We start from the raw sequence: 25,450 nt of genomic DNA on the forward strand, positions 1-25,450 counted from the left end.
GGGGGCGTTCCTCCGATTGCCCTCTTCTGCATTAAGTTTACTGAATCAGTCTGACCTGCCGGGATCGGGACCCTGATCGGGCAGGTTAGTGAATCCAGTCCCTTGTTGGGAAGACTTGACGGACCCTCAAAATCTTTATCTGGCATCATTTATTGTGTTACTGTGTGTCTATCTTGGACTCTATATGGGAGAGAGGGGAGCTAGATTTTGCTAGGGAAAAAAAGAGAGAGGTACACTGTTGGATGTGCAAGCGAAGGTACAGAGAGGGAGGATGAAGGGCAGGGGGGGAACAAAAAGGCGTGTGAGGGGATGCTGGGCAGCCTCTTACAAAAACACTAAGAACAGCAATCTATCAGCAGCAGCAATTTCTACTGCCCCTTCCCCCACTGCAGGCTTTTCATCTTTAGAGGATGAAATCCCTTCTTCCCCTCATCCATCGATTCTTATGCCGTTGTGTGGACGTCTTTGCGATTTGAAAATGAGCCCCGTAGTATGCGCAGATGAAAATATTGGCTTCTCTACACATTTGCACCTACTCTAGACATATAGGCATAGTTTCTGGATGCCTATGTATTTAACATACTATACATATATGTCCAGCACAAACATATACACTAGCCCCTTGATTTTATAAACTTTCAAACGTGTCCTGATCAAGGTTGCTCTTCTTTAACAGAGGATGTATCCAGTGGCATAGTAAGGAGGGGGCGAGGGGGGCGGACCGCCCTGGGCACCATGTTCTGAAGGGTGCCGCACTCGCCCCTGGCAGTGCAAAAATTGAAACTTTTTTACTGCTACGCCATGGCCCTGCCCCCGCCCCAGGAGAGAGACTCATCTCGCTCGCGTGAAACCGCCGAAGCCAAGCATTATTAGTGGACTGGAGGTAGAGAAGGCTTTCACAGTGTCCAGCATAACGTGGTTTTTACTGCTCAAGAAGCTTTTTCGAATCTGCATCGTTTCAGCAAAGTGTCCCCCTGAAGAAGGTGTTTTCTACACGCCGAAACTGGGATCCTTGTTGGGACCTACTGTTTCTAATAAAGACTTGTTTGGGTTGTAAAGACACCCCTCCTGTCTTTCCTTCTTGTTCTGCCCAAAAAGGTGGCCAGAGCTGAATCTGGCACTCTGCACAGGTTCCACTTCTTCATGATCAAATACTGGTATACTTAACCTCTGTATCTCCCTGTCAGTTTTGGAGCACAGACTGTACACATCTGCCTGGCACCAATCCTACTTCTCAACTATTGGAGTTGCCATTGAAGCCCACTCCAGCCTCGATTCTGATCTGTTTTTGCCACATATGGGACCTGGACCTAGACCATAGAAGTCTGCCTGGCATTGGTCTTACTTCCTAGCTTCTTGAGGTTGCCATCAAAGCTCATGCCAGTTATGAGGTCATTTAAGTTTTGCTTTAATTGGATTCCATCCCTTATCTCTACGTTTATCTCATGCATTCTTGAATTCCATCAGCATTTCTGTCCTCACAGCCTCTTGCTGGAGGGAATTTCAGGCATCCACCATCCTTTCTGGCAAGAGCCCCAGATCTTTTTTTCCTACTTCCTCTGACCTACCTTAAGTCTTTTGATGTTTTTTGCGAGATATGATCTCCAAAACTGAATACTCCAAATGGGGCCTCACCAATGACTTCTACTAAGGCATTAACACCTCCTTTCTTCTACTGGATATGCTTCACTATGCAGCCCAACATCCTTTTGGCTATAGCCACCCCTTGTCAAACATTGTTTCATTGCCTTAAGATCCTCTGACACTATCACTCCAAAGTCTCTCTCCTGGTCTGTACATAAGAATTGCCATACTGGGACAGACCAAAGGTCCATCAAGCCCAGCATCCAGTTTTCAACAGTGGCCAACCTAGCTAGATCCTAAGTAGTATAACAGATTTTATGCTGCTTATCCTAGGAATAAGCAGTGGATTTCCTCAAGCCATCTAAATAATGACCTATGGACTTCTCTTTTACAAAATTATCTAAACCTTTTTAAAACCCTGCTAAGCTAAATGATTTCATCACATTCTCCAGCAATGAATTCCAGAGTTTAATTACATGTGTGAAGAAATATTTTCTCCAGTATGCTTTAAATCTACTACTTAATAACTTCATCGCATGCCCCCTAGTCCTAGTATTTTTGGAAAAAGTAAACAAGTGATTCACATCTATCCTTTCCACCCCACTCAGTATTTTAGAGACCTCTGTCATCTCATCCCTGAGCTGTCTCTTCTACAAGCTGAAGAACTCTAGCTGCTTTAGCCTTTCCTCATAGGGAAGTTGTCCCATTCCTTGTATCATTTTTATTGCCCTTCTCTGTACCTTTTCTAATTCCACTATATCTTTTTTTGAGATATGGCAACCAGAATTGCACGCAGTATTCGAGATGTGGCTATAGTATAGATACAAGGGCCATTATAACATTTTCATCTTTGTTTTTTATTCCTTTCATGATAATTCCTAACATTCTATTTGCTTTCCTAGCCGCACATTGAGCTGAGAGTTTGAACGTTTCCTTAACAATGTCACCTAGATGATTTTCCTGGGCAGTGACTCCTAAAGTGGAACCCTGCATCATGTAGCTATAGTTCGGGTTCCTCTTTCCCACATATACCACTTTGCACTTGCTCACATTAAAAATAAGCTCCCATCCCATCTAGGGGGGAGCACAGCCAAATCGGCCGAAACCGTTGTGAGAGAGAGAGGATAGGAAGAAGGGCTAGGGAGCGGCAGAGAAGGGCAGGCAAAGATAGGGGAGGGGAGGAGCAGGTCAGGAAGGGAAAATTGCTCTTTTGAATCCGGCACTCTGAGGAGGCGGTCGCGACATAGGAACATTGCAGCGTGGAATGGGACACCCCACTGCCTAGGTAATCTGGCCTGCTCGTGCTCGCCGGGGCTGCATGCTGGCTTCAGCGTTGGGGCATGTGTGGCACAGCTCCTCCATGGGGTTCCCCGTGCAAAGTGTCCGGCAATAGTTAAGAGCGGCTACAGCCATTTTGACACCCAGTCTTCCAGTTTCACAAGGTCCTCTTGCAATTTAACAACTTTGTGTCATCAGCAAATTTAGACCCTCTTTTATCAAGCTGCATTAGGGTTTTGTATCGCCAGCTGTTGGAACTTTTACCGCAGCAGCCGGCGATAAAAAACCCTAATGTGGCTTGATAAAAGAGGCCTTAATTATCTCACTAGTTATTTCATTCTGTAGATCATTGATAAATATGTTAAAATGCAGCAGCCCCAGCACAGAACCCTGGTGAACCCCACTATTTACCCTTCTCCACTGAGAATATTGACCATTTAAACCAGTGGTTTCAAACTCAAACCCTTTGCAGGGCCACATTTTGGATTTGTGGGTATTTGGAGGGCCTCAGAAAAAAACAGTTAATGTCTTATTAAAGAAATGACAATTTTGCATGAGGTAAAACTCTTTGTAGTTTATACAGTGGAACCTCTGTTTGCGAGTAATCCGGTTTGTGAGTGTTTTGCAAGACGAGCAAAACACTCAGCAAACTTTTGCCTCGCAAACCGAGTATGTTCTGGTGTACGAGCATCTCCCCCCGCTCTAACCGGCATCGCACCCCCCCCCGAACCTGCATCGCAACCACCACCCCCCGCGAGAACCGCAAAGCACCCCCGTGCTGAAAGAGGTATCTGCTCGCCCTTCCTCCCAAGCACGGTCCTTACCCCTTCTGCTCGTTGTAAGGGTGAATGCGAGCTCCTGCCTCTTGCCTGGGCTGGGCCTTGAGCATCTGTGCATGCTCAAGGCCTTCTGGCTCTCGTTCTCTCGGACAGAACGAGATCTCCGAGAGAATGAGAGAAATCTTTCATGAGGAACTTTGTCAAATGCCTTTTGAAAATCCAAATATACAATATCAACCGTTCACCTTTATCCACATGTTCATTCTCCCCTTCTAAGAAATGCACTGGATTGGTGAGGCAAGATTTCTCTTGACTAAATCCATGTTGGCTTTCTCTCATTAATCCATGCTTATGTATATGTTCTGTCATTTTCCCTCTTTCACAAAACAGTAGCATGATTTTTAGAGTTAGCCGCGGTGGTAACAGTTCAGAAGCTCATAGAATTCCTATGTCGGAGTTTTTACTGCTGCGGCTGGCGCTAAAAACTGTTTTGTAAAAGGGGGTTTATTCTTTATAATAGTCTCTACCATTTTGCCTGGCACCAATGTCAGACTCACCGGTCTATAATTTCCCAGATCATCTCTGGAACCCTTTTTAAAAATCGGCATAACATTAGCCACCCTCCAGTCTTCCGGTACATACTAGATTTTGAAGAAAATTTACAAATTACTAACAATAGCTCTGCAAGTTCATTTTTCAATTCTATCAGCATTCTGGGATATATACTATCCGGTCCAGTTGATTTACTACTCTTTAGTTTGTTTAATTGACCCATTACATCTTCCAATGTTACAGAGATTTGTTTAAGTTTCTCTGATTTATCAGAACTGAATACCATTTCTGGCACCGGCAACTCCCCAACATTTTTTTCAATGAAGACCGAAGCAAAAACTTAATTTAATCTCTCCGCTATGACCCTGTCTATCCCTCGGTCATCTAGCGGTCCAACCGATTATCTTCCGGCTTCTTTTGTGTTTTTGCTTCCAGTGCAATCTTCTTTTCAAGGTCTCTCTTTGCCTTATTAATGCCTTGCATTTGACTTGACATTCCTTGTGCTATTTACAATTATTTTCAGTCGGATCATTCTTCCACTTTTGGAAGGATTCTCTGTTAGCTTCTTTCACCTCACTCGTTAATCACGCTGATTGGTGTTTGATCTTCCTTCCTCATTTTTAAATACAGGTCATCGTCGACTTACGACCTATGCAACATGCAACCGTTCGACTTTACGACGCGTTTCCCCAGCCCATACTAATTACAGTTTTTACCTCTCCCCGCCTACCTTTTCCCTGGTGCCGCTAGAACCACAAGTCTCGTGAGAACTTACACCAGTGTATCAGTCAGCAGTGCAGGGCGGGAGTTCTAAAAGCTCACTCCTGCGTGTGCCAGCCAGGGTGTGCTGCTGGCTTCTGACATCGGCAGGAGGGGCTCAGGCAGGATACACCGCTGGACCACCAGGGAAAAGGTAGGCGGGGAGGGGTAAAAGTTAGTACAATACTGTATCAGTGGCGTACCTAGCATATGTGACACCCGGGGCCCATCATTTTTTGGCACCCCCCATCTGTATGAAAAACATGATTTTTAGTAACAAGCCACACGTCACACATGAGTACCTAGGAAAAGGCAGCATCTTACATACTGCAGGGAGCCGGACATCAATAAACCCATTGTAAAACTAAACAAGCCAGACCAGTACAGATCAATCCTACACCGTCAGTCCTAACAGAAAACCATATCTTTCGAACACACAGAACACAGAAAACACCTTCGCCTAGTATGGAATATGTCATCACAAACTAACCCCTCCCCCTTTTACGTAACTTCCGGTTGTGTCAGAGATGACCTTTACGGCAGCCACATGCAGCTTCAATACTCAGCTGCTGTAAGAAGGTAATTTAGACTCACGGCCACAGGGCAGAGAGGTTTGTCGGACCGGGCCTGTTATCGGTCGGTCGGGCAGGCGAGGGGGGGGAAGCAGGTAAAGGGACCTGGCCGGCTGTGCACCCCCCCCTAAGGCTGCACCCAGGGCGGACCGCCCCCCCCCTTGGTACGCCACTGATTAACATAGGCTGACTTACGACAGAATCAACTTACGACCTATCAGTCTGAACCAATTGCGGTTGTAAGTCAATCACTATCTGTACATGGAATATATCTAGTGTGTGCTTCCAGGATGGTATTTTTGAATAACATCTTCCCCTGATGTAAATTTTTTTACCTTTGCAGCTGTTCCTCTACATTTCTTTTTTTACCATTCTTCTCATGTTATCAGTCTCCTTTTTTTTTTTTTTTAAAGTTAAGTGCTGTTGTAAAGGATTTCCTGTGTGAACTTATTCCAGGGATTATATGAAATCTGATCATGTTATGATCACTTTTATCAGGCAGCCAGCATCATGACCTCCTGCACCAATTCAGGCGCTCCACTAAGAACTAGGTCTAGAATTGTTTTGCCTCTTGCCGGTTCCTGAACCAGCTGCTCCATAAAGCAGTCCTTAATTTCATCATGGAATTTTTATCTCCCTAGCATGCCCTGTTACATTTACCCAGTCACTATCAGGGTAGTCGAGATCACCCATTATTATTGTGTTACCCAATATGTTAGCCTCCCTAATTTCTGATAACAATTATCAATCTCTCTCCTCATAGCAAATTCAGCTCTTTTGGGTTTCTATAGCCTCTGTGTATCACCCTACGCTTCTTTGCATTACATTTTAACTTTAATTTTTACTTATAAACTACTTGCTTACCACAACCACAATCTGAGTTTGAATCCCACATCCCTATTAGGTGGCTTACTCAGGCATCTATATACTTTTGGGGGGTAGATGAGCACTCAGCTTATGGAGCGGGCAGAGTAAAAATGTCTAGTTTTCTAATAGTCTGCCAAGAAACTGTCCCATAAGCAGCGGCTCCATGGTGCGACCTCATCTGGAGTATTGCGTTCAATTCTGGTCTCCTTATCTCAAGAAAGATATAGTGGCGCTAGAAAAGGTTCAAAGAAGAGCGACCAAGATGGTAAAGGGGATGGAACTCCTCTCGTATGAGGAAAGACTAAAACGTTTAGGGCTCTTCAGCTTAGAAAAGAGACAGCTGAGGGGAGATATGATTGAAGTCTACAAAATCCTGAGTGGAGTAGAACGGGTACAAGTGGATCGATTTTTCACTCCGTCAAAAATTACAAAGACTAGGGGACACTTGATGAAATTACAGGGAAATACTTTTAAAACCAATAGGAGGAAATTATTTTTCACCTAGAGCATAGTTAAGCTCTGGAACACGTTGCCAGAGGATGGGGGTAAGAGTGGATAGTGTAGCTGGTTTTAAGAAAGGTTTGGACAAGTTCCTGGAGGAAAAGTACATAGTCTGTTATTGAGAAAGACACGGGGGAAGACACTGCTTGCCCTGGATCGGTAGCATGGAATATTGCTACTCCTTGGGTTTTGGCCAGGTACTAGTAATCTGGATTGGCCACCGTGAGAATGGGCTACTGGGCTTGATGGACCATTGGTCTGACCCAGTAAGGCTATTCTTATGTTCTTATTCACTACTTGCCTGCAGGGGACCTTTATAGTATCAGTAGATTAAACTCTGGTGGTAGGAGAGAGAAGGATGTAAGATCAGAACCTCATCCAGAGAATGAGACATTCTTGGGTGTAACTGAAGCCTGTGTGCTTCAATAGCCTTTGTTGCATAAGAGACAGAACAAACATTTTCTGCATTAAATGTGCTTTTAAATGTAAGTGCACCTCGTTTTCTCGCCTTCCTTCCTCCCTGCTGTTCGCTTTAACAAGATATGTGGTGGAGCTCCCTGCCTGGGAGGACCCTGGTGTAATCTGAAGCTTGCTCCAGATCAACAGTGGGGGAGAGGAGGGCAGGAGGCGGGATTGTGGCCAATATATTCCCAGTTCTGTCTAGTGTATAGCCAGAGGAGATAATAAACTTGTGTGCAGACCGAGAGCCAGATCCAATATCATTGACTGGCAGACTTCTAAGTAAGAAACTTGTGTATGTACTCTTATTAAGATTCAGATTTACAATGGCTTGAAAAGTTTTAAATGTAACTGATTTGAGTGACTGGAGGGAGGTTGAAGCGTGGGTGTCTTGGTTATGTCTGCATTCAGATTCCAGGAGTGATGAAGGATATTATCTTTGCCTCCAGTGCTCATTAGAGCATAAGAAGAATTGCCTTACTGGGTCAGACCGTCTAGCCCAGTATCCCGTCTTCACGGTGGCTAATCCAGGTCACAAGTACCTGGCAAAAACCCAAATAGTAGCAACATTCCATGCTACTAACCCAGGGCAAGCAGTGGCTTCCCCCACATCTGTCTCCATAGCAGACTATGGACTTTTCCTCCAGGAACTTGTGCAAACTTTTTTTTTTTTTTTTTTTTTAACCAGTTACATTAACTGCTCTCATTCTCCGGCAATGCATTCCACATTTTCTGGCACTGCAATTCCAGCGCTTAACTATTTTCTGAGTGAAAAAATATTTTCCCCTTTTGGTTTTAAAAGTATTCCCCTGTAACTTTATTGTGTATGTCCTAGTCTTCCTAATTTCTGTTGTAGTAAAAAAAAAAAAAAATCGATCCACTTGTTCTACACCACTCAGGATTTTGCAGACTTCAATCATAATCATTAAAAAGATGGGATTTTATGATTTATTATGCTTAAGTACAATTGTTGGATATTTGATGTGAGTTAAACTTTGATGGTATATTAAGTGATGTTAAAGTATAAAATGGTTGTATCTTATGTTTACACTTGTTGAAAGTTTAAAAAATGAATAAAGACTTAAAAAAATAATAAAAGATGGGTGCTGTAAGCCTAGGTAGAATGTAATAACTCCTATGTCATATAAAAATAAAACATGCTTCTCCCATCGATCCAGTCTAGATCTGTTGATATTTCCCTCTTGAGTGCTTTCAGTTTATCTTACACTACAGCATTGCCCTCTTTTCGTACTGTAATTAGAAAATTACTGTTTAAAAAAAAAATCAGCTATGCGATGGCATTTTCGCTTTTCCTTTTTGTCTCTCTGCTATTCTGCTGCCGCAATGAACCGGCGCGAAGTGGAAGGGCTCCTCCTTTAGGCCACCTTGAGCTGGAACAATTCGGTCCTTTCCACCACGGGGGGTCTTCTGGTCAACAATGGTGGAAGGGGTGGGACGGAGGAGGAGGGGGGGGGGGATGGAGTGCCCTCCCTTGAAATGAACCACATGACCTCCTTTATCAGTCCGCCTAGCAAAACTAGCTGATAAGTGGAGGGGCGGGGGGAAAGGCTCGCTCTCTCTTTTCAGACCGAGTGAGGGGACCGTAAAGGGTTGCGTGGGGGAGCTTAAGAGCGAGCTTCCAGCCTGATTCGCCTGTCTGTCCTTCCAGAGCCCGAGAGAGACGACCCCAGCCCGAGCAGTATTCTCTCAGGTGGAGCTGGACTAGGAAAAACTCAAAGCATGATGGGGACGATCACTATCACAGGTGAGGGGAAAGTGCCGTTTGAGCCTTGGGTCAGGCTCGGTTTCTTAAACCCGGGACTGAGTTTTGGGGGGTGCATTTCTGTAGTTGAGGGGGGGGGGGGGAGAAAGCAGCTTTTCCTTCGGGCTGCCGGCAGAGAGGAGTCGGGCTTGGGGGGGGGGGAAGAGGGGTCGGGGTGTGGCAGACCAAGTTGGCTGCTCTCACTCTTCCAGCGTGGTTTAGAAGGGTAGAATGGGCTTTGCCGTGGAAGAGCTGTTCCTAGATCAGCAATGCTTTTTAACCAGACGAGAAAAGATCGGGTGAACTGGAAATGTTACAAGGTTGGGGTTTTTTTGTTGTTGTTGTTTTTTTAAACTAAATTTATCTTTGGATCTGCTGCACTTTGAGTACAGTAGGAACATCAGAATTCTCGACCCTTTATTTAAAAAAAAAAATAAAATTTTTTTTTTAAATAGGCTTAGACTACAATTTCCTAAATCCCCAGAAAGCTCGCTTCAGATTTCGCTTAGCTGTGGCTGAAGGGGGGGGGGGAATCTCGCATCCTTTTAACGGGGGCGAATGAATGGAGGACACGCTTCTGCTAATTTTGGAAACATTTTGTACCCGTCCTGAGCCTGGAGAAGCGTTTCCTTAAAAAAAAAAAAAAAAAAAAGGTCCCTCGTCCCTCCGTTGTACCGGCTACAAATTCCGAACTGCAGCTTTGGTTCTGTGCTGGGGACGAGGATCGAGCTGGATCCTAAAGTGTCGCCTACTCCAGAAATCCCGGTAGTTAATCATCGTGCCTTGCTTTGGGTGTTTTACAAGCCTTTGTGACCCCAGGCTCTTCCCGTCAGCTGCTTTTCATTCCGGCTGTCAATCGTATCGGTGATTAAAAAACAAACCCCCCCCCTCTATAATCCATTTTATAGGAAGCCATCTCTGCAGATGGCCGTGAAGCAGCAAGTTTGGGGTGGTTTCCCCAGGTAGGAATTCGATGGAATATAATTTATGTGAATCGCACTTTATATGTGTTTGTTACAAGTCCACCCTACTATCAAGTTGGATTTAAGCTAGCCTTGGCGTGTTTACAGCATCTGCTAGCCATAGTCTCGGGGAATTGGAAAAGCACATCTCTGGGACTAGAAGGGTGATTGAGAGATCGCTGTTCTAAACTGAGGTCTCTTAACAGCAGCTCTTTGGGTGTGTACTTTCTGAAATAAAGGACAGCCTACTGATGGCAATTTCTCTGATTACATTAGTTCTCTGTACTGGGCTGGCCATGTGCAAAGAGAGAGAGAGATGCCTCGGCTTCAGCCCCCTCCCCTCCCCCCTAAAAACAAACAAACCGAACAATGGGATATTCTTATGCATAGGATGGGAATTGCTGAATTCTTCAGGTCTGATTTTACTAAACTTTTCTCACATTTGCTCCCTCCTTGTACATAGAATGGCAAGTAAGTCGGGCCAATCATATAAATAATAAAAAGAACAAATGGATGAACTGGCTACCAAGTAACATTCAAATTTCTAATAAATCTTGGTTTTCTAAATGCCATGCTTTTTGGACTGCCCCAAAGCAGTGATGTTTGTTTGCAGAACACATTAATGATCTCGGATATCTGTCCTCTTCTGTGGAAAATGGAGCACAATTTTTCATGGACTGATGCACATATTGCAGATATAGTTGCCCTCTCAGTGAAGTGAAATGGATCATTGTGCACCAGAACATTTATTTTTAATTATTTATTATTTTTTTTATCTGCTGCATTCTGCAACAACCTCCCACCGCATCATTACCATTCAAGTCCTGTTCTTACAGGTCAGGTGTTTCAAACTAGGCGTACTGTTTTAATTCCAAATGAATAAATGAGCATTTGCAAAGTTTGTCTTTATTCAGAACATGCACTTGTGGTTTTCAATATGTCTTATTTCTGCGCCCAGTTGGCTTTGATGTTTTCTTTAAGAAAAAAAAAAAAGTTCCAATTATTTTTTAATGCACCTTGCTGTTGCATTTTCAAAATATGTGAACTAAGACTATCCCGCTTGGAAAAAGAACAATCCTGAGCCCTATTTGATGAAATATACACCTAACTCAATGCTTTCTCCAGCCTTCATATTTTAAATTTGCTTTCTGTTTCTCGCTAGATTATAACATTTTGGATCCAATTTGAGGACTTGAGCATAATTAGTCTAATTTATTTTTGTTTTCTGGATATTGTCAACAATGATGGAATAATTATATGTCTAATTTTGCTTGATCTACAAGTTATGCTTGGTAATTAAATTGAAAATCTAATAAACATAAACTAAGGAAGAGTACCCTATCGTAGAGCCATTGAACAAGTAGCTTCAGGCTTGTCCAAACATAGCAGTTCTAGGGAACTGTAACTGAAACATGCAGCCTGCAGTTACATGAATTTTTAAGCTTGGTGTATTGGTCACTTACTCCCAAATTTTATAAAGTACGTCTAAAGTTTGGTGCCTGCATCGCCAGTGTAGGCACCTAATTTAATTAATATGTTAAATTGGCTCCCAATAATCAACACTTGACACCTCTTCGTTGGCACTAAGTGCATAATTGAAAGGTGCCTAGTTGCAAGTGGACTTGGCTAGAGTTGGATCGTGTTTTTGAGTTAGGAGCCATAGGGTGCCTAACTTATATACAGGCATTTAGGCCAAGAAAACCCTGGCCTAACTAGGGTGTGCCTAAATGTTAGAATGCTTAGGCAGCTCTAAGTGTGATTCTATAATTGGCGCCTAACTTTTATAGAATAGCGCTTGGCGCTGCATTAGACATATATAGGCCCTTACTCCTTAATTGTGTAAAGTTGGGCATCCAACTCGCCCCTGGATTCTATAAAGGCTGCTTTAATTTGCACATCTAAATTTGGGCATTATCCTGAGATGCACATGCAACTAAATTGGGTAGTGAGCCTATTAACATCAATATTGGGGCATCATAAATTACTGATGCTAATTGGCACCACTTTGGATTTGTGTGTGCGTCTTGTTCTACGCTATTCTGTAAAACTCCATGCCCAAATCCCAAGGTACACAACCCAAAAGGGGGCATGGCCATGGGAGAGGCATGGGTGGGTCGGGTATTCTAGAAATTTGTGCACAGTGTTATAGAATACCGTAGATGTATGCCCAAATTGGGCATCGGGCACGGGTGTTTCAGCAGTAGCAAAACAAAAATAAAGGCATCGGGGTGGGGGGGGGGGGGCTGTTCCATTCTTGTGGCTGCCAGCTCTGCTGCAGAACTGAAAGTGATGACAGACGGAGGTGGGGCTGGCAGTTGCTAGAAAGAATAGAGCAAACCCTGTGATGCTTTTATCTTTGTTTTGCCACCTCCAGAGAGCGGGGGTAAGACATGCTGGATGGAAGGGGGAGGGAGGGGGTCAGGTGCTGGATGGAAAGGGGGTGGAAGGGGGTCAGGATGGTGGTGCTGGATGGTGTTTTTTCACTCAGACAGTGGTTGGGCTCTGGAGTGCATTACCGGAGGTTGTGGTGGGAATGGTTGGCGTGGATGGTTTTGAGAGGGTTTTGGACAGTTTCCTGGGGGAGAAGTCCGTGGTCTGTTGTTGAGACAGACATGGGGGAAGCCACTGCCTTGCTCTGGATCAGTAGCATGGAATGTTGCTACTATATGTGTTTTTGCCAGGTACTAGTGATCTGGATTGGCCACTGTTAGGATGGGCTACTGGGATTGGTAGCATGAAATGTTGCTACTTTCGGGGTTTTTGGCAGGTACTAGTGACTTGGATTGACCCCTGTGAGGACAGGTTACTGAGTTAGATGGACCATTGGTCTGACCCACTAAGGCTATTCTTATGGAAATGGAGGGAGAGAGAGGTCAGTCAATGGATGGAAAGGGTGGAAGAGAGGAGGTGAGGCGCTGGAAGGAAAGGTGGGGAAAGAGGGGGCAGTTGCTGGATTGAAGAGGGAAAGAAGTGGTCAGGCATTGGATGGAGGGGGAGAGAGAGAGTAGTCAGGCACTGGATAGAAGGGGAAGAAAGAAGGAGCAGGTACTGGATGGAAGAAAATGAGGGGGCAGATGCTGGATGGAGGAGGGAAAGAGGGGGCAGATGCTGGGTAGAAGGGGGATAAGAGGGAGAGGGAAAAGATACTGGATGGAAGTGGGTTAAATGCTAAATGGGGGAGAAGGAGTATATAGAGTTAGTGAGAGACTGGGAGTTACTGTAGGAAGAAGTAAAATAGGAGAACCAGATTGAGAGAAATAGATGGCAAGCTGTAGGTAGACGGTATATGTATGTGTGTGTGTGTATATATATATATATATATATATATATATATATATATGTATGTATATATAAACTGTAGACTGTATATTAGGAAAGAATTAAATCTGGACAGAGGAAGAAAAATAAATTGAAGAAACCTGAGTGGAAAAGAAGAAAGAAGAGAAAATTGACAAATTGATAGGAAATCTTGGCAAGAGAGTAAAGAGGAAGACAAGGCAAGCAGAAACCAGAGACTATGATCAACATATTTAGAAAAAGTAAATGATCAGACAACAAAGGAAGGAAAAATTAATTTTATTTTAGGTTAAAGTAGTATGGCAGCTGTGTTAATAAATAAGGAAAATGGAAATAAGGTGATATGTCGACTCCTGGCAGCTAAGAGGCTAGAGATGTTGACTCCTGGCAGCTAGTTACCTCTACAAGCAAATACAGAAGACCTTCCTCTTCTTCAAGCAAACAGCAGCTTCACATCAACCCCACAGATTACCTTGAAGAACAGGTTCCAGCTTCTACAGGAAGGACCAGCCAGGAAGGACGACTTTTAGGAGGATTTCCAGCGGCTGACTCCAGCTCCGAGGCAACGGATCAGCTCCCCCCAAAGAAGCGTAGAGTGGTAGTCATTGGGGACTCCTTGCTGCGGGGCACCAAGGGACCAATATATAGACCGGATCTACAATCAAGAGAGGTTTGTTGTCTGCCAGGATCCAGGATGTGACCACCAGCTTAGGAAGATTGATCAAGCCCCAAGACCACTATCCAATGCTTCTCATCCTCGTCGGGATGAACGACACCGTCAGGAACACTCCGGAGAAGATACCCGAAGACTTTGGAGCCCTGGGTGAGAAGCTGAAGCGGATGGGAGCGCAGGTGGTCTTCTCTTCCATCCTTCCAGTGAGAGGCAAGGGTAGAGCCAGGGAAGATCATATCCAGAAGACAAACGAGTGGCTACACGGATGGTGCAGAGAGACGAACTTCAGTGTCCTGGACCATGGAGAGGCACTTCAAGGACTACAGGGACCAGACAGGGCTCCACCTGACCAGAAGAGGGAAGAATGTCTTCGGTAGATGACTGGCTCGCCTGCTCCAAAGGGCTTTAAACTATGTGAGTTGGGGGAGGGTACCCACTCTCATCCTGGTGTGGCAAGTAACTATCCCGGTATGGTAAGTAACCACTTCATTACTGAGTCTGAGGTAAGTACTTTTATTGCAGACAGTACTGCAGGGGATAAACTAACTCAAAAGGGACAAAATAACTCAAGCGGGGAAATAAGGGACACACTAAATCAAACAGGAAAATCTCCACACAGACCGGGCAAACACGAAGTATGGAAGGCTATGTACATTAATGCCCGCAGTTTAGGCAATAAAATTCTGGAATTAGAGAGACGGAAATGAAGAGCGCCGACCTAGATGTGGTGGCAATATCTGAAACCTGGTTCTCGGATTCCCATGGATGGGATGTGGCTATACCAGGATATAATTTACTCCGCCAAGACAGAGAAGGCAAAAACGGAGGAGGGGTGGTGCTATATATCAAGGAGGAAATCAAAGTTACCAGATTCACAGGTGTCAAGTATACAGGGGAGTCCCATTGGGTGAACCTTGCCAGGGGAAGTGGCAAATGCCTGTATCTGGGCATTGTATACAGACCTCCTAAACAACAGGACAAAATAGACAAAGAATCCATCGAGACCATCACTCTGCGTGGAGACACTGTACTGTTGGGGGACTTCAACATGCCAGATGTAAACCGGAACAAATTTTCAGCTACGACCAGCAGCAGAGAAGACTATTAACTTCTATACGGGGAGCACGACTCAAACAAATGGTACTGGAGCCCACCAGGGATCAGGCAATTCTGGACCTGATACTCACCAATGGAGATAGTGTCACAGAGGTTTCGGCAGGTGATGCGTTGGCCTCCAGCGACCACAACATGGTGTGGTTTCACCTCAGGAAAGGAACCATTAGGTCAAACACATCAACAAAGGTCCTTAACTTTAAGTGCACTAACTTCGAGAGCATGTGAGATTTTGTCTATGAGGCGCTGCAAAACCAGGACACAACAGATAATGTGGAGGTAATGTGGTCAGCTCTGAAATCTACCCTACAGGAAGCAACCAATCTCTATATAAAAACCGTGAGTAAACGTCGGAGAAATAACAAACCCCAGTGGTTCTCTGCAGAGATCTTGGAACTCATAAAACAGAAGAAAAGAGCATTTGTATCCTACAAACAATCACGACGACTAAAAGTCAAAGAAGCCTATCTAGAACTGTCAAAACAGCGTTCAGAAACGCCGAACTCTGGATGGAAGAAAAGTTAGCTATGAATATTAAAAAAGGGGATAAATCCCTTTTCAGGTATGTTAATGATAGAAAGAGGAATACAGACGGGATAGTGCGCCTAAGGAAACCCAATGGTACCTATGCAGAATCGGACTCCGATAAAGCCAAACTATTAAACAAATACTTCTGCTCGGTCTTTACCTGTGAGGTGCCGGGATCTAGTCCACAGCTGCAAACAAAGGAGAGCTCAGAAGACCCATTCAGAAATTTTGAATTTACTACCAGCAGCATCTACCAAGAATTATCAAGGCTCAAAGTGAACAAAGCCATGGGGCCGGATAAATTGCACCCCAGAGTGCTTAGGGAATTGCGAAATGTCCTGGCAGAACCGTTAGCCGTGCTCTTCAATTTTTCCCTGAGCACGGGAAAAGTTCCATTAGACTGGAAAACAGCTAACGTCATTCTGCTTCACAAAAAGGGATGCAGGTCAGAGACTGCAAATTACAGGCCGGTAAGTCTTACATCAATAGTGTAAACTTATGGAAACGTTGATTAAAAACAAATTAGATATGGTTCTGGATGATGAGAGGCTGAGGGATCCCCACCAGCATGGATTTACAAAGGGAAGGTCCTGCCAATTCAATCTAATCAGCTTCTTTGACTGGGTAACAAAAGAACTAGATAAGGGAAAGTCCCTGGATGTAGTGTATCTGGACTTCAGTAAGGCTTTTGATAGTGTCCCACACCGTAGATTATTGAACAAGATGAGCTCGCTGGGACTAGGAGAAACATTAACTGCATGGGTTAAAGACTGGCACAGTGGCAGACTTCAAAGGGTGGTGGTAAACGGTACTACCTCCGAAACGTCAGAAGTGTTCAGTGGAGTACCGCAGGGCTCGGTCTTGGGTCCAATCCTATTTAATATCTTCGTACGGGATCTGCCTCAGGGACTTCAGGGTAAAATTGCATTATTTGCCAATGACGCTAAATTATGCAATGTAGTGGGCAGAGGTACCGTACCCGACACTATGACACAGGACCTACTTTTACTGGAGCAATGGTCTATTTGGCAGCTGAGCTTTAATGCCAGAACCTACACTCTGAACGGTGAGACCTTAACTAGAACTGTTACAGAACGGGACCTGGGAGTAATCATTAGTGAAGATATGAAGGCTGCCAGTCAAGTGGAGAAAGCTTCATCCAAGGCTAGACAAATGCTGGGTTGCATCCGAAGAAGTTTCGTCAGCCAAAAGCCCGAAGTGGTAATTCTGCTTTACAGGTCCATGGTGAGATCACATCTGGAATACTGTGTTCAATTTTGGAGGCCACATTATCAAAAGGATGTGCTGAGAATAGAGTTGGTTCAGAGATTGGCCACTAGGATGGTCTCAGGACTCAAGGATCTCCCATATGAAGAACGTCTAGGTAAGTTGCAGCTATACTCTCTCGAGGAACGCAGAGAGAGGGGAGACATGATAGAGACATTCAAATATGTTACTGGCCATATGGCGGTGGAAGAAGACATCTTTTTCCTTAAGGACCTATGGCGACAAGAGGGCATCCGCTAAAAATCAGGGGTGGGAGATTTCATGGTGACATTAGGAAGTATTTCTTCACTGAAAGGGGTGGTTGATCGTTGGAATGATCTTCCACTTCAGGTAGAGGCCAACAACGTGCTCAATTTTAAGAATAAATGGGATAAACATGTGGGTTCACTTCGAGGAAGTGCTTAGGGGTAGGTTATTCGAGTGGACAGACTTGTTGGGCCGACGGCCCTTTTCTGCCGTCTTACTCTATTGTTATATATTTTTATTGGACTAATTTTTAATAAATTTTTGATTAATGTTTGAAGCTCAAACTCCCATTTCTCATATCAGAACAAAGTACCATAATTGCTGTATACTATCCTGACCTGAGGAAAGAAATTTTGGACTCTTAAAACTAATTGATAAATGTATTAAGTCCAATACAATGGTAATACATTACCTACATTTTGTTTTATGACTGTAATATATCAGGTTTTGAAATTTATTTCTGCTATCTTTATATTTACACAGTATAGGGGGGGATATGCTTTTCACTTTTTCTGTTTCTCCAGTGTTGCACTGTGGCTTCTCGGGGAGCATCAGGGAGTCAGCTGGAGAACATGGGGGGGGGGGGGCGCTGTAGATGAGTGCATCAGGGAGGGGGGTTGAAACCATAGGAGGGATGTAGAGGAAAGCATTGGGGAGGGGGTCATAGAGCATGAGGGGGCTGATCCAAATGTTGTCTATTATAGTCCATTATCAGTAGTAAAAGAAATATTTTAGTAGCTTGACAATTTTCATTTTTCAGGTGCCATGTGCACCTTTTTGAGTTAATTAGATATGGATTGGTACAAATATTGTTAAACTAGTAGATGGAATCTACTTTGAGAGAGGGAGGAAAAACTCCTTTTAGAGCAGTGGTCTCAAATTCGCGGCCCGGGGGCCACATGCGGCCGCCAGGTACTATTTTGAGGCCCTCGGTATGTTTATCTTAATCACTAAAGTAAAATAAAACAGTTTCTTGATCATATGTCTCTTTAGCTATAAATTACAATATTATTATTAAGATAGCCAAAAGGAAAGATTTATAAACTATAAAGAGTTTTTACCTCATGCAAAATTGTCATTTCTTTAATAAGACATTAACTATTTTTTCTGAGGCCCTCCAAGTACCTAAAAACCCAAAATGTGGCCCTGCAAAGGGTTTGAGTTTGAGACCACTGGGTTAGAGCATGGCATTAAAGAATGTAGATGTTTGAGTGTGCTTTTGTGTAGTTTAATTTTGTGGTTATTAAATATTATTAATAAGATTATATATTGCATGTATATGAATGAATGGAAGAAATGGCATTGAAATTACTACTGTTGTTATAGGGGTGGGGTCAAGGGTGGAGCTTGGGCCCCAACAAACACAAAGGCATTCCGCTGCCCCTGACATCTGGAATTATACCTAGTTTCAGCAGGTGTAAGTCCTGGTGTCCAAATTTGGGTGCGAGAATCTGCAACTAAATTTGGGTGTCATTTACCGAATCTAGGCCTTAGTGCGCAATGTTATGCACACGAATTATAGATTCGGGTCAGTTGTGCATGTAACAATATATAATAACTAGTCTTTAAGCCCGTTACATTAACGGGTGCTAGAGATTCCTCAGCTTCCTCCCCCTCCCTTTCTCCTTCCCGTCCCGTCAACCCCCTTGTTTCCCTTTGCACAGTCTCCCTGCTTCATCCGCTCCTTCTCCTGCGCGGGCCACCGGAGCAGAGAAGACTGGGCAGAGGGGGCTGCCAGCCGGGGCCGGCAGCGAGGAGCTAGGCGGCTGGAGGAGTAGCAGCAGCTGCTGCCGATTGCAGCCTCCGTCCCGCCTTCGCCTCCCTGGATTTGCTAGAGCGGCTTGAAAGGTTTGCTACAGTGGCTGGCGAACCTCAGCAGGCCGCTTTGAAGAGGACCAGCAGTGGAAGGGAGGAGTCGCTGGCACATGCGCTAGCGCAGGCGCCCTGAGCACTGGCACAGAAGCACAGCTCATGCCACCAGGACTCACGGATTTTCAACAACGCATGCGCACTTAGCCTTTTATTATTATGGATGAGGTGATGATTGATTGTTAACAAGCAATAATTATGTAGCACAGAGTGGGGATAATTGGCACGAATAGGCGCTGATGAGTAATTGTGCACACAAATGACCTTAGTCAGTATTCTGTAAAATGCGAGCACAAAATCCATAGTGTATACCTGCAAGGAGGTGTGGACCGGGAAGGGGGATGAGTGGGGGCAGGATTTGTGCACATGTTGTTGCTAGTAGAGAGTTGCGCGGGGATAGAAATCCCACCCGTCCCCGCCAGGATCCTCTCTGTCTCCACTCATCTCCGCAAGGAATTACTCCATACCCGCCCGTCCCCATAAAAAGCAGCAATTACTTCTGACAGGATCATCAATTCCACAGTTTCTTTTGTGTTTGCGCTGCTGTTTTCCTTGTGGAATATCTTTGGTGGAACCCTCTTTTTATTTTCTGTTAAAGTAATTAACTTATAAACCCCCTCTTTTACTAAGGCTGATGTGTCCATTATATTATATGGATGAACCCTGCTTCCAAAGCCATCCATCCCATGGGGAGTCCCGTGGGCCAGAGGGGAGTCCCCATGGGAGTCCTGTGGGTTAGGGGGTGATTCCCACGGGACCACCGCAAGATTCCCACGATCCCCGTTCCTGTGCATACCTCTAGTTGCTAGTTGCCATCGACTCGTGTTCAAGTCCTAGTGACTTGATGAATTGCGGATCTAAAAAGAAATCGGATTTCTGCTAGTCCGGAAAGGTCCTCCAGCATCATCCCCCATGGTTGTTTTCAGTGTGTCCAGCTATCTGATTGCAGGCCTCCCTCTTCGCCTGGTTCCTTCGATCTTCCCAAACATAATGCCGTCCTCCAGCGCTCTCTCTCTACTAATGGTGTGACAAAAATAAGAGAATCGTAACGTCATCATTTGGGCTTTGAGTGACATAGCTGGTTTGATCTCTTCCAGAATTGTTTTGTTAGTTCTGGTAGTCCATGTCAGTCAATCTTCTTTCTGTCTTGTTTCTGTAGTGTCCAGCTTTCACATGTGCACATGTATTAAGAATAAATGCAGATATGCGCCTAACTGCCTACAATTAGGCACGAGCATTTTACACCCCCCTTTGAGCTGGCATAAGTGGTTGTGCCTAAAATTAAGTGTGTAAATGTGGACTTAATGGTATTCTGTAATTGCAGTTTTGCACTGAACTGCCTCTATAGAATTAACACTTAGGGCTCCTTTTACTAAACTGCGCTAGCAGTTTTAGCATTGAGCTGGTGTTAGTTCTTGGCGCGTAGCATGGGGTTAGCGTGAGTGGCAATGCCGCATGCGTTAAAAACAATAGCGCACCCTAGTAAAAGGAGCCCTTAAGCCCTGATTCTATAAACAGTGCCTAAAAGATGGGTGCTGAGGAATGCAGTACACCGTTTATAGAATCTTGCCTAGCGGCACCTAAATTGACATAAAAAATCTTAGGCTTAGTAAAAAAAATGTGTGTGGGTGGGTGGGGGTGTAAATTATTAAACACATAAAATAATAAATACATAGACATTTAAAAGCCCCACAGGGGCTGCAAAAACTGTTAACCCCCCCAATACAGAAGTATAGATAATATGTTAATATACATACTTCGAATAAATATAACAAATCATAAAATCACAGACTGAAACCTAAAAGCCACACACTAGAATCGGAAAAACAGCCTAAGGAGGAAAGGCACAGAGGGTGAGCATAAAAAGCCATGCAAACAGTGTAACAGACAAAACTTAATATATACCCCACCCCTTTTTAAAATTTTTTTTACAAAACTGCGGAAGCAGTTTTTTGTGCAGGCCGGCGCACTGAATGGTCTGCACTGCTCCTGACTATGTGTACAGTATGGGCCCGATTATTCAGAGTGATTTAAGCAGGCCAGAGAGGTTTGCTTAAATTGTTAATTGGCATCTAAACACATATTCAGCAGCATTAAGCAAAAAAAAAAAAAAAAAAGTAGTGGGCTGGTCAGTGGGGGGATGGCGGCAGGGGTTAGTGTTGGGGATGAGTTGGGGCTTATAGAGACTTTGGCGATATTCAGCCAGGGCACACAAGATGAGTGGGTAAATTAGGATAGCGAAAAAAGGGGCCGATACTGAGACCACTGGAGGTAGGCAGTCTTAACTACCACATTCAGCACTGACTGCCATTAGTCAATGCCAGGCCATTTCCGGTGACCAGCATTGAATATACAGTCTACTTTTGGCCAGCTCAAACTTAGCTGGCTTTGAACTATGTCAATTTTAAGCACCAGCCAGATAAGTTATAGTGGCCAATGATAGACCTGCTTTTTGTGTGGCCTGATTTGGTCACTAAGCTTGGCTGCTCAGTACTTAAAATTGGCAGTTCTCATGCAATATAGGCTGCCAAGTTTAAGCTGTTAACCTGTAATATTCAGTGAAGATAGCTGGCTAGCTTCCATTGAATATTAGTGATTAGCGAGCCAAATGCTATTTAACAAGCCAGGATCTGTTCCTGGCCAGTTAAATAGTGCTGAATATTGAGCTGTGGGTATTTATCATGCTTGGAGGCCAATGCAAGAAGTCTTGAGAAGTTTCTAAAAACCTTTGTTAACTCCATCAATGTTATTCATGGAGTTTCCAATTCCTACCACTGCAAGTCCAATGTGCGATGTTTAACTAATGAGTCCATAATATGAGTAGTTTTAGTTGCTTGAAGAACACTGACCTGCTGACTCCGTCTTGCTAGTTGGTTCCGCTGCTACCACTAAGCTGAGCAGGAGTTCTCTACCTACAATTCTGCAAGCAGAGGATGCTGTTTCATTTTCAATAGTGAGGGATAGGCAAGCTCTGCAGGACTCTACTTAGTCTGCCTATACTTAGTGATTGAAAATACAGTTGACTCCACCTAAGTGCATGTCGGATAAGCACATGCCCCGGTTATCCGCACCCTACCACCACGGTCCCAATTTTTAATTTTTTTTATTTTTTTTACATTAAAGTCAATGGATGTAAACTCTGGATATTTGCACTTCTGATAAGCACACAATCCGCTTATGCACACTGATGTCATAGGTCCCGCCTCTATTCTTTCACATTACATTCACTTTAAATGCAATCACGGGTCCTCTGTATTTATTGCACCACATTTACTATCCCCCTCCTCCCCGGAATTTCACAGTATCGCGAGCTGTCCTAGGCAGCAAGTAGATGGGAGACCTACGCCAGTGCGCCGAGCACTCACCAGCACCTTCCTCTCAGCATTGCTTACTGTTGCCGCCATCACCCCAGGTAACTGCCGTTACTGGCTAAACAACCGCCTGACTTAAAAGTGGTATCCTATTAAGCACACACTCCGCTTGCACTTAAGCGGAGTCGACTGTACATTATTGAAGCACCACCCCACACTTCCCACTCGCAGCAATGCAGTTGAGAGACCCCCGCTTAGCTTAGAGGGAACAGTGATTGGTTCTTCATATTCATCAGTGTCCCCCTTGTGGCACTTGAGTTAACCATTGTATCTTTAGTCAATTTACATAACTCAGATACAGAAATATAGCATAACTTTACGTCTTACAATAGATCAAATTTTGACATTTCAGTAGCACTTTGAACCTGACCTATGCCCTTTTTAGGTGGCAAAAGCATCAATGCTTGCTCTGCTACATTATCAATCAAAATCATAGCTGCTCCCTTGGAAGCTGCAGCTCTATGGCTCATCTTATGTGAACCCCAGCTGAATATTAGGCCAATGCCCGCATAAATCTTGTTCTTGTCTTAAAAAGAAAAAAGCTCATCCCCCCCCCTTCCTGGCCTACCTACATACCTGGTGGTCCAGCGGGGGAGGGGTCTGTGGGAGCAGGAGCACAGCCCTCACTCCTACCCACTTATGGCACCTATCCAAAATGGCTGCCATGACCTCTTGTAGCAGTTTGTATTACTACACAATGTGCCAAGAGCTGCAACGAGAGGTCACGATAGCAATTTTGCAAAGGTGCTGTGAGGGGACTGCGTTCTTGCCCCCAAAACCCCCCGCTGGACCACTAGGTATGTAGGTGGGTCCAGGAGGCCTACCTACACATGGAATGGGTGGACAGGTGGGAGAGGGACTGGACTGTGATGCCAGCAGGGGGAGGTGAGAGAGAGGAGGCATGGGGGGGGTTATTTTTTTATTTTTTTACTTCTTCAACCCATCCCTTTCTCATATATCCAATGACCCCAGCACTCATGGAACCATTTCTAGGTTCTGTCATTCAATTTAAAGATATGCCACGCTCAGTAAGAGAATTTACACAAGACCTAATCAATGGGTGAGGAATCGGGGAGGGTGTTCTTATGGTTGTCCAAAGGTCCTGAGCAGTATTCTTCCCATCTCTTACTTTATCTTCAGGCTTCCTCTTTCCCATTGATGGCTGAAGATGAAAAATCTCTTCCACCACTGGGCCTCTTATGAGATCTCCTACGGGGATCCCAAAGGGCAAGGCTCCTTCAGTTGAATCCCTTAAAGCGTGTGTCTGTAGCAGTCTTCCTGCTATTTAAAGTATTAATTGAGCAAACTGAATGCACTGAGCAGCAGGGCTTGATGCAAACAGCCCTTTTGACGTTTGATTGTCCCACCACAGTCTTTTCCTACCCTACAGATTAGTGTTGCTAAATTCTCCGGTATATAAAACTCTATCTGCCAGGAGACTAGCATTCTAAACTTTAGTATACAGCAGTGTATCGCAAACTATGTGCCATGGCACACTAGTGTGCCTCCTGAGATTTTAGGTGTGCCATGGCACATCAAGGAGGAGGAGAGGCACCGGCTGACTGCCAATAGGATGTGCCTCTCATGGCAAGCGGCACATCCTGTAGGCAATCAGCTGGCGCCAGCGCCTCTCCAGCCCTCTTCCCTTCTGGCACCCTCCACTGGCATCTCATGACCCATCTGGAGGGCCTTCACGCATGCACAGACGTTGATGTGATGACGTCGCACATGCGTATGATGTCAATCATGGCAATGTCCGCACGCTTCCGGATGCCTCGAGCTGCGGCCACTACGTTTAGCGTGCCACGGCTCGAGAAAGTTTGTGGTATACAGCTTTGTATTTTCATTATTTCTTTATGGACCCTTGTTTTATTCTCTAGTTCAAAGATTTTATTGATTTTAAATATATAAGTACAAAAAGGTGAAATGTTAACGAGGTAAGATACAAGCATGCTGTACACATAATAATCCAAAGAATAGAAATCAAGCAAATTGTCTACAGGATACAACAAGCTGATCTAAGCCTTATATATAAGAGAAATGTCGACGCAACACGCAGCCACAGCTACTAGAGTGGTTAAGGACAGAGTGGTATGAATAAAAAAAACAACCCAAAAACGGTCAGTAAGTCTAATCATAAGCCATACTGTTGAATAATTATAGTTGTGAAGCATTTTACTTATCACCATAACTGAATGCCATCAATCGATATTGCAATATTTGTTGACCGGGCTCCAAATCTTAATATAGGAGCACATGGATTTATGCTTTTCTGCAATAACGCTTTCATATTTCGCTGTGAGGCATACTGAGTTCCACCACGTGTTATAATTCGTCTGAGATGGATCCTTCCAACAATGTAGTATGTTTTTGAGGGCCAGAAAAAGAAGTGTTGAGCAGTCTTGCATGATGGACAGACAAGGAATGTCGGAAGCCATGCTGGCCCATTATATTAATGCGTGAGTGTAGGATTTCCTGTATGCCCAAGATAGAGGAGATGGTGTCCCAAACTTTACTCCAATAAACAGAGAGGTGTGGGCAATCATAAATCATGTGTATTAGTGTACCCTCCTGAGAGGAACATGACCAGCACTGAGATGATAAATTGGTTGAGAGCTTAGAAACTTTCAAAGGAGTCCAGTGTGTTCTAAGTAACAGAAAGAACATAGACTGAAGCACACCAGCTGAGCGAGAAGACCTGCTGAGCGAGAAGACCTGAACATGTTGCTCCAGACATCCTGCCATTCCGCTTCTTCCAGAGAAAGGCCCAAGTCCTCGTGCCATGCAGCCATCATGGAAGTTAATGAGGGAGAATGAGCTTTTCGCATAACAGAATACCAATGTGAGGCGATCCCTTTTTTATTAATATTAATTAAAGATATTTGCGATAGTAAAGCTGGAGTATCTTTTAATTTCCCTATATCATGAAAAAGAGCAGACAAGCAGTGTCTCAGTTGCAACCATCTATAGTATTGATGTTGAGGAAGACTA

At 44.3% G+C, this 25,450-nt stretch overlaps 1 protein-coding gene across 2 annotated transcripts in view; it reads left to right on the forward strand.

Moving 5' to 3' along the window:
* AKAP12 (A-kinase anchoring protein 12) overlaps nucleotides 1–25,450 on the forward strand; it is a 301,152-nt gene that overhangs the window by 218,375 nt on the left and 57,327 nt on the right. The window contains exon 1 of one of the 2 annotated variants that reach the window (XM_033936502.1): nucleotides 8,893–9,116. The exons of the other annotated variant lie outside the window; for it this stretch is intronic. Within the exon in view, the coding sequence (XP_033792393.1) occupies nucleotides 9,092–9,116 (25 nt within the window). The 5' untranslated portion in view covers nucleotides 8,893–9,091. Of the gene's footprint in view, nucleotides 1–8,892; nucleotides 9,117–25,450 lie in introns of those variants that run through there. 2 annotated transcript variants of the gene reach the window in all.

Source organism: Geotrypetes seraphini, chromosome 3, assembly GCF_902459505.1.
Source record: "Geotrypetes seraphini chromosome 3, aGeoSer1.1, whole genome shotgun sequence".
Taxonomy (NCBI): Eukaryota; Metazoa; Chordata; class Amphibia; order Gymnophiona; family Dermophiidae; genus Geotrypetes; species Geotrypetes seraphini.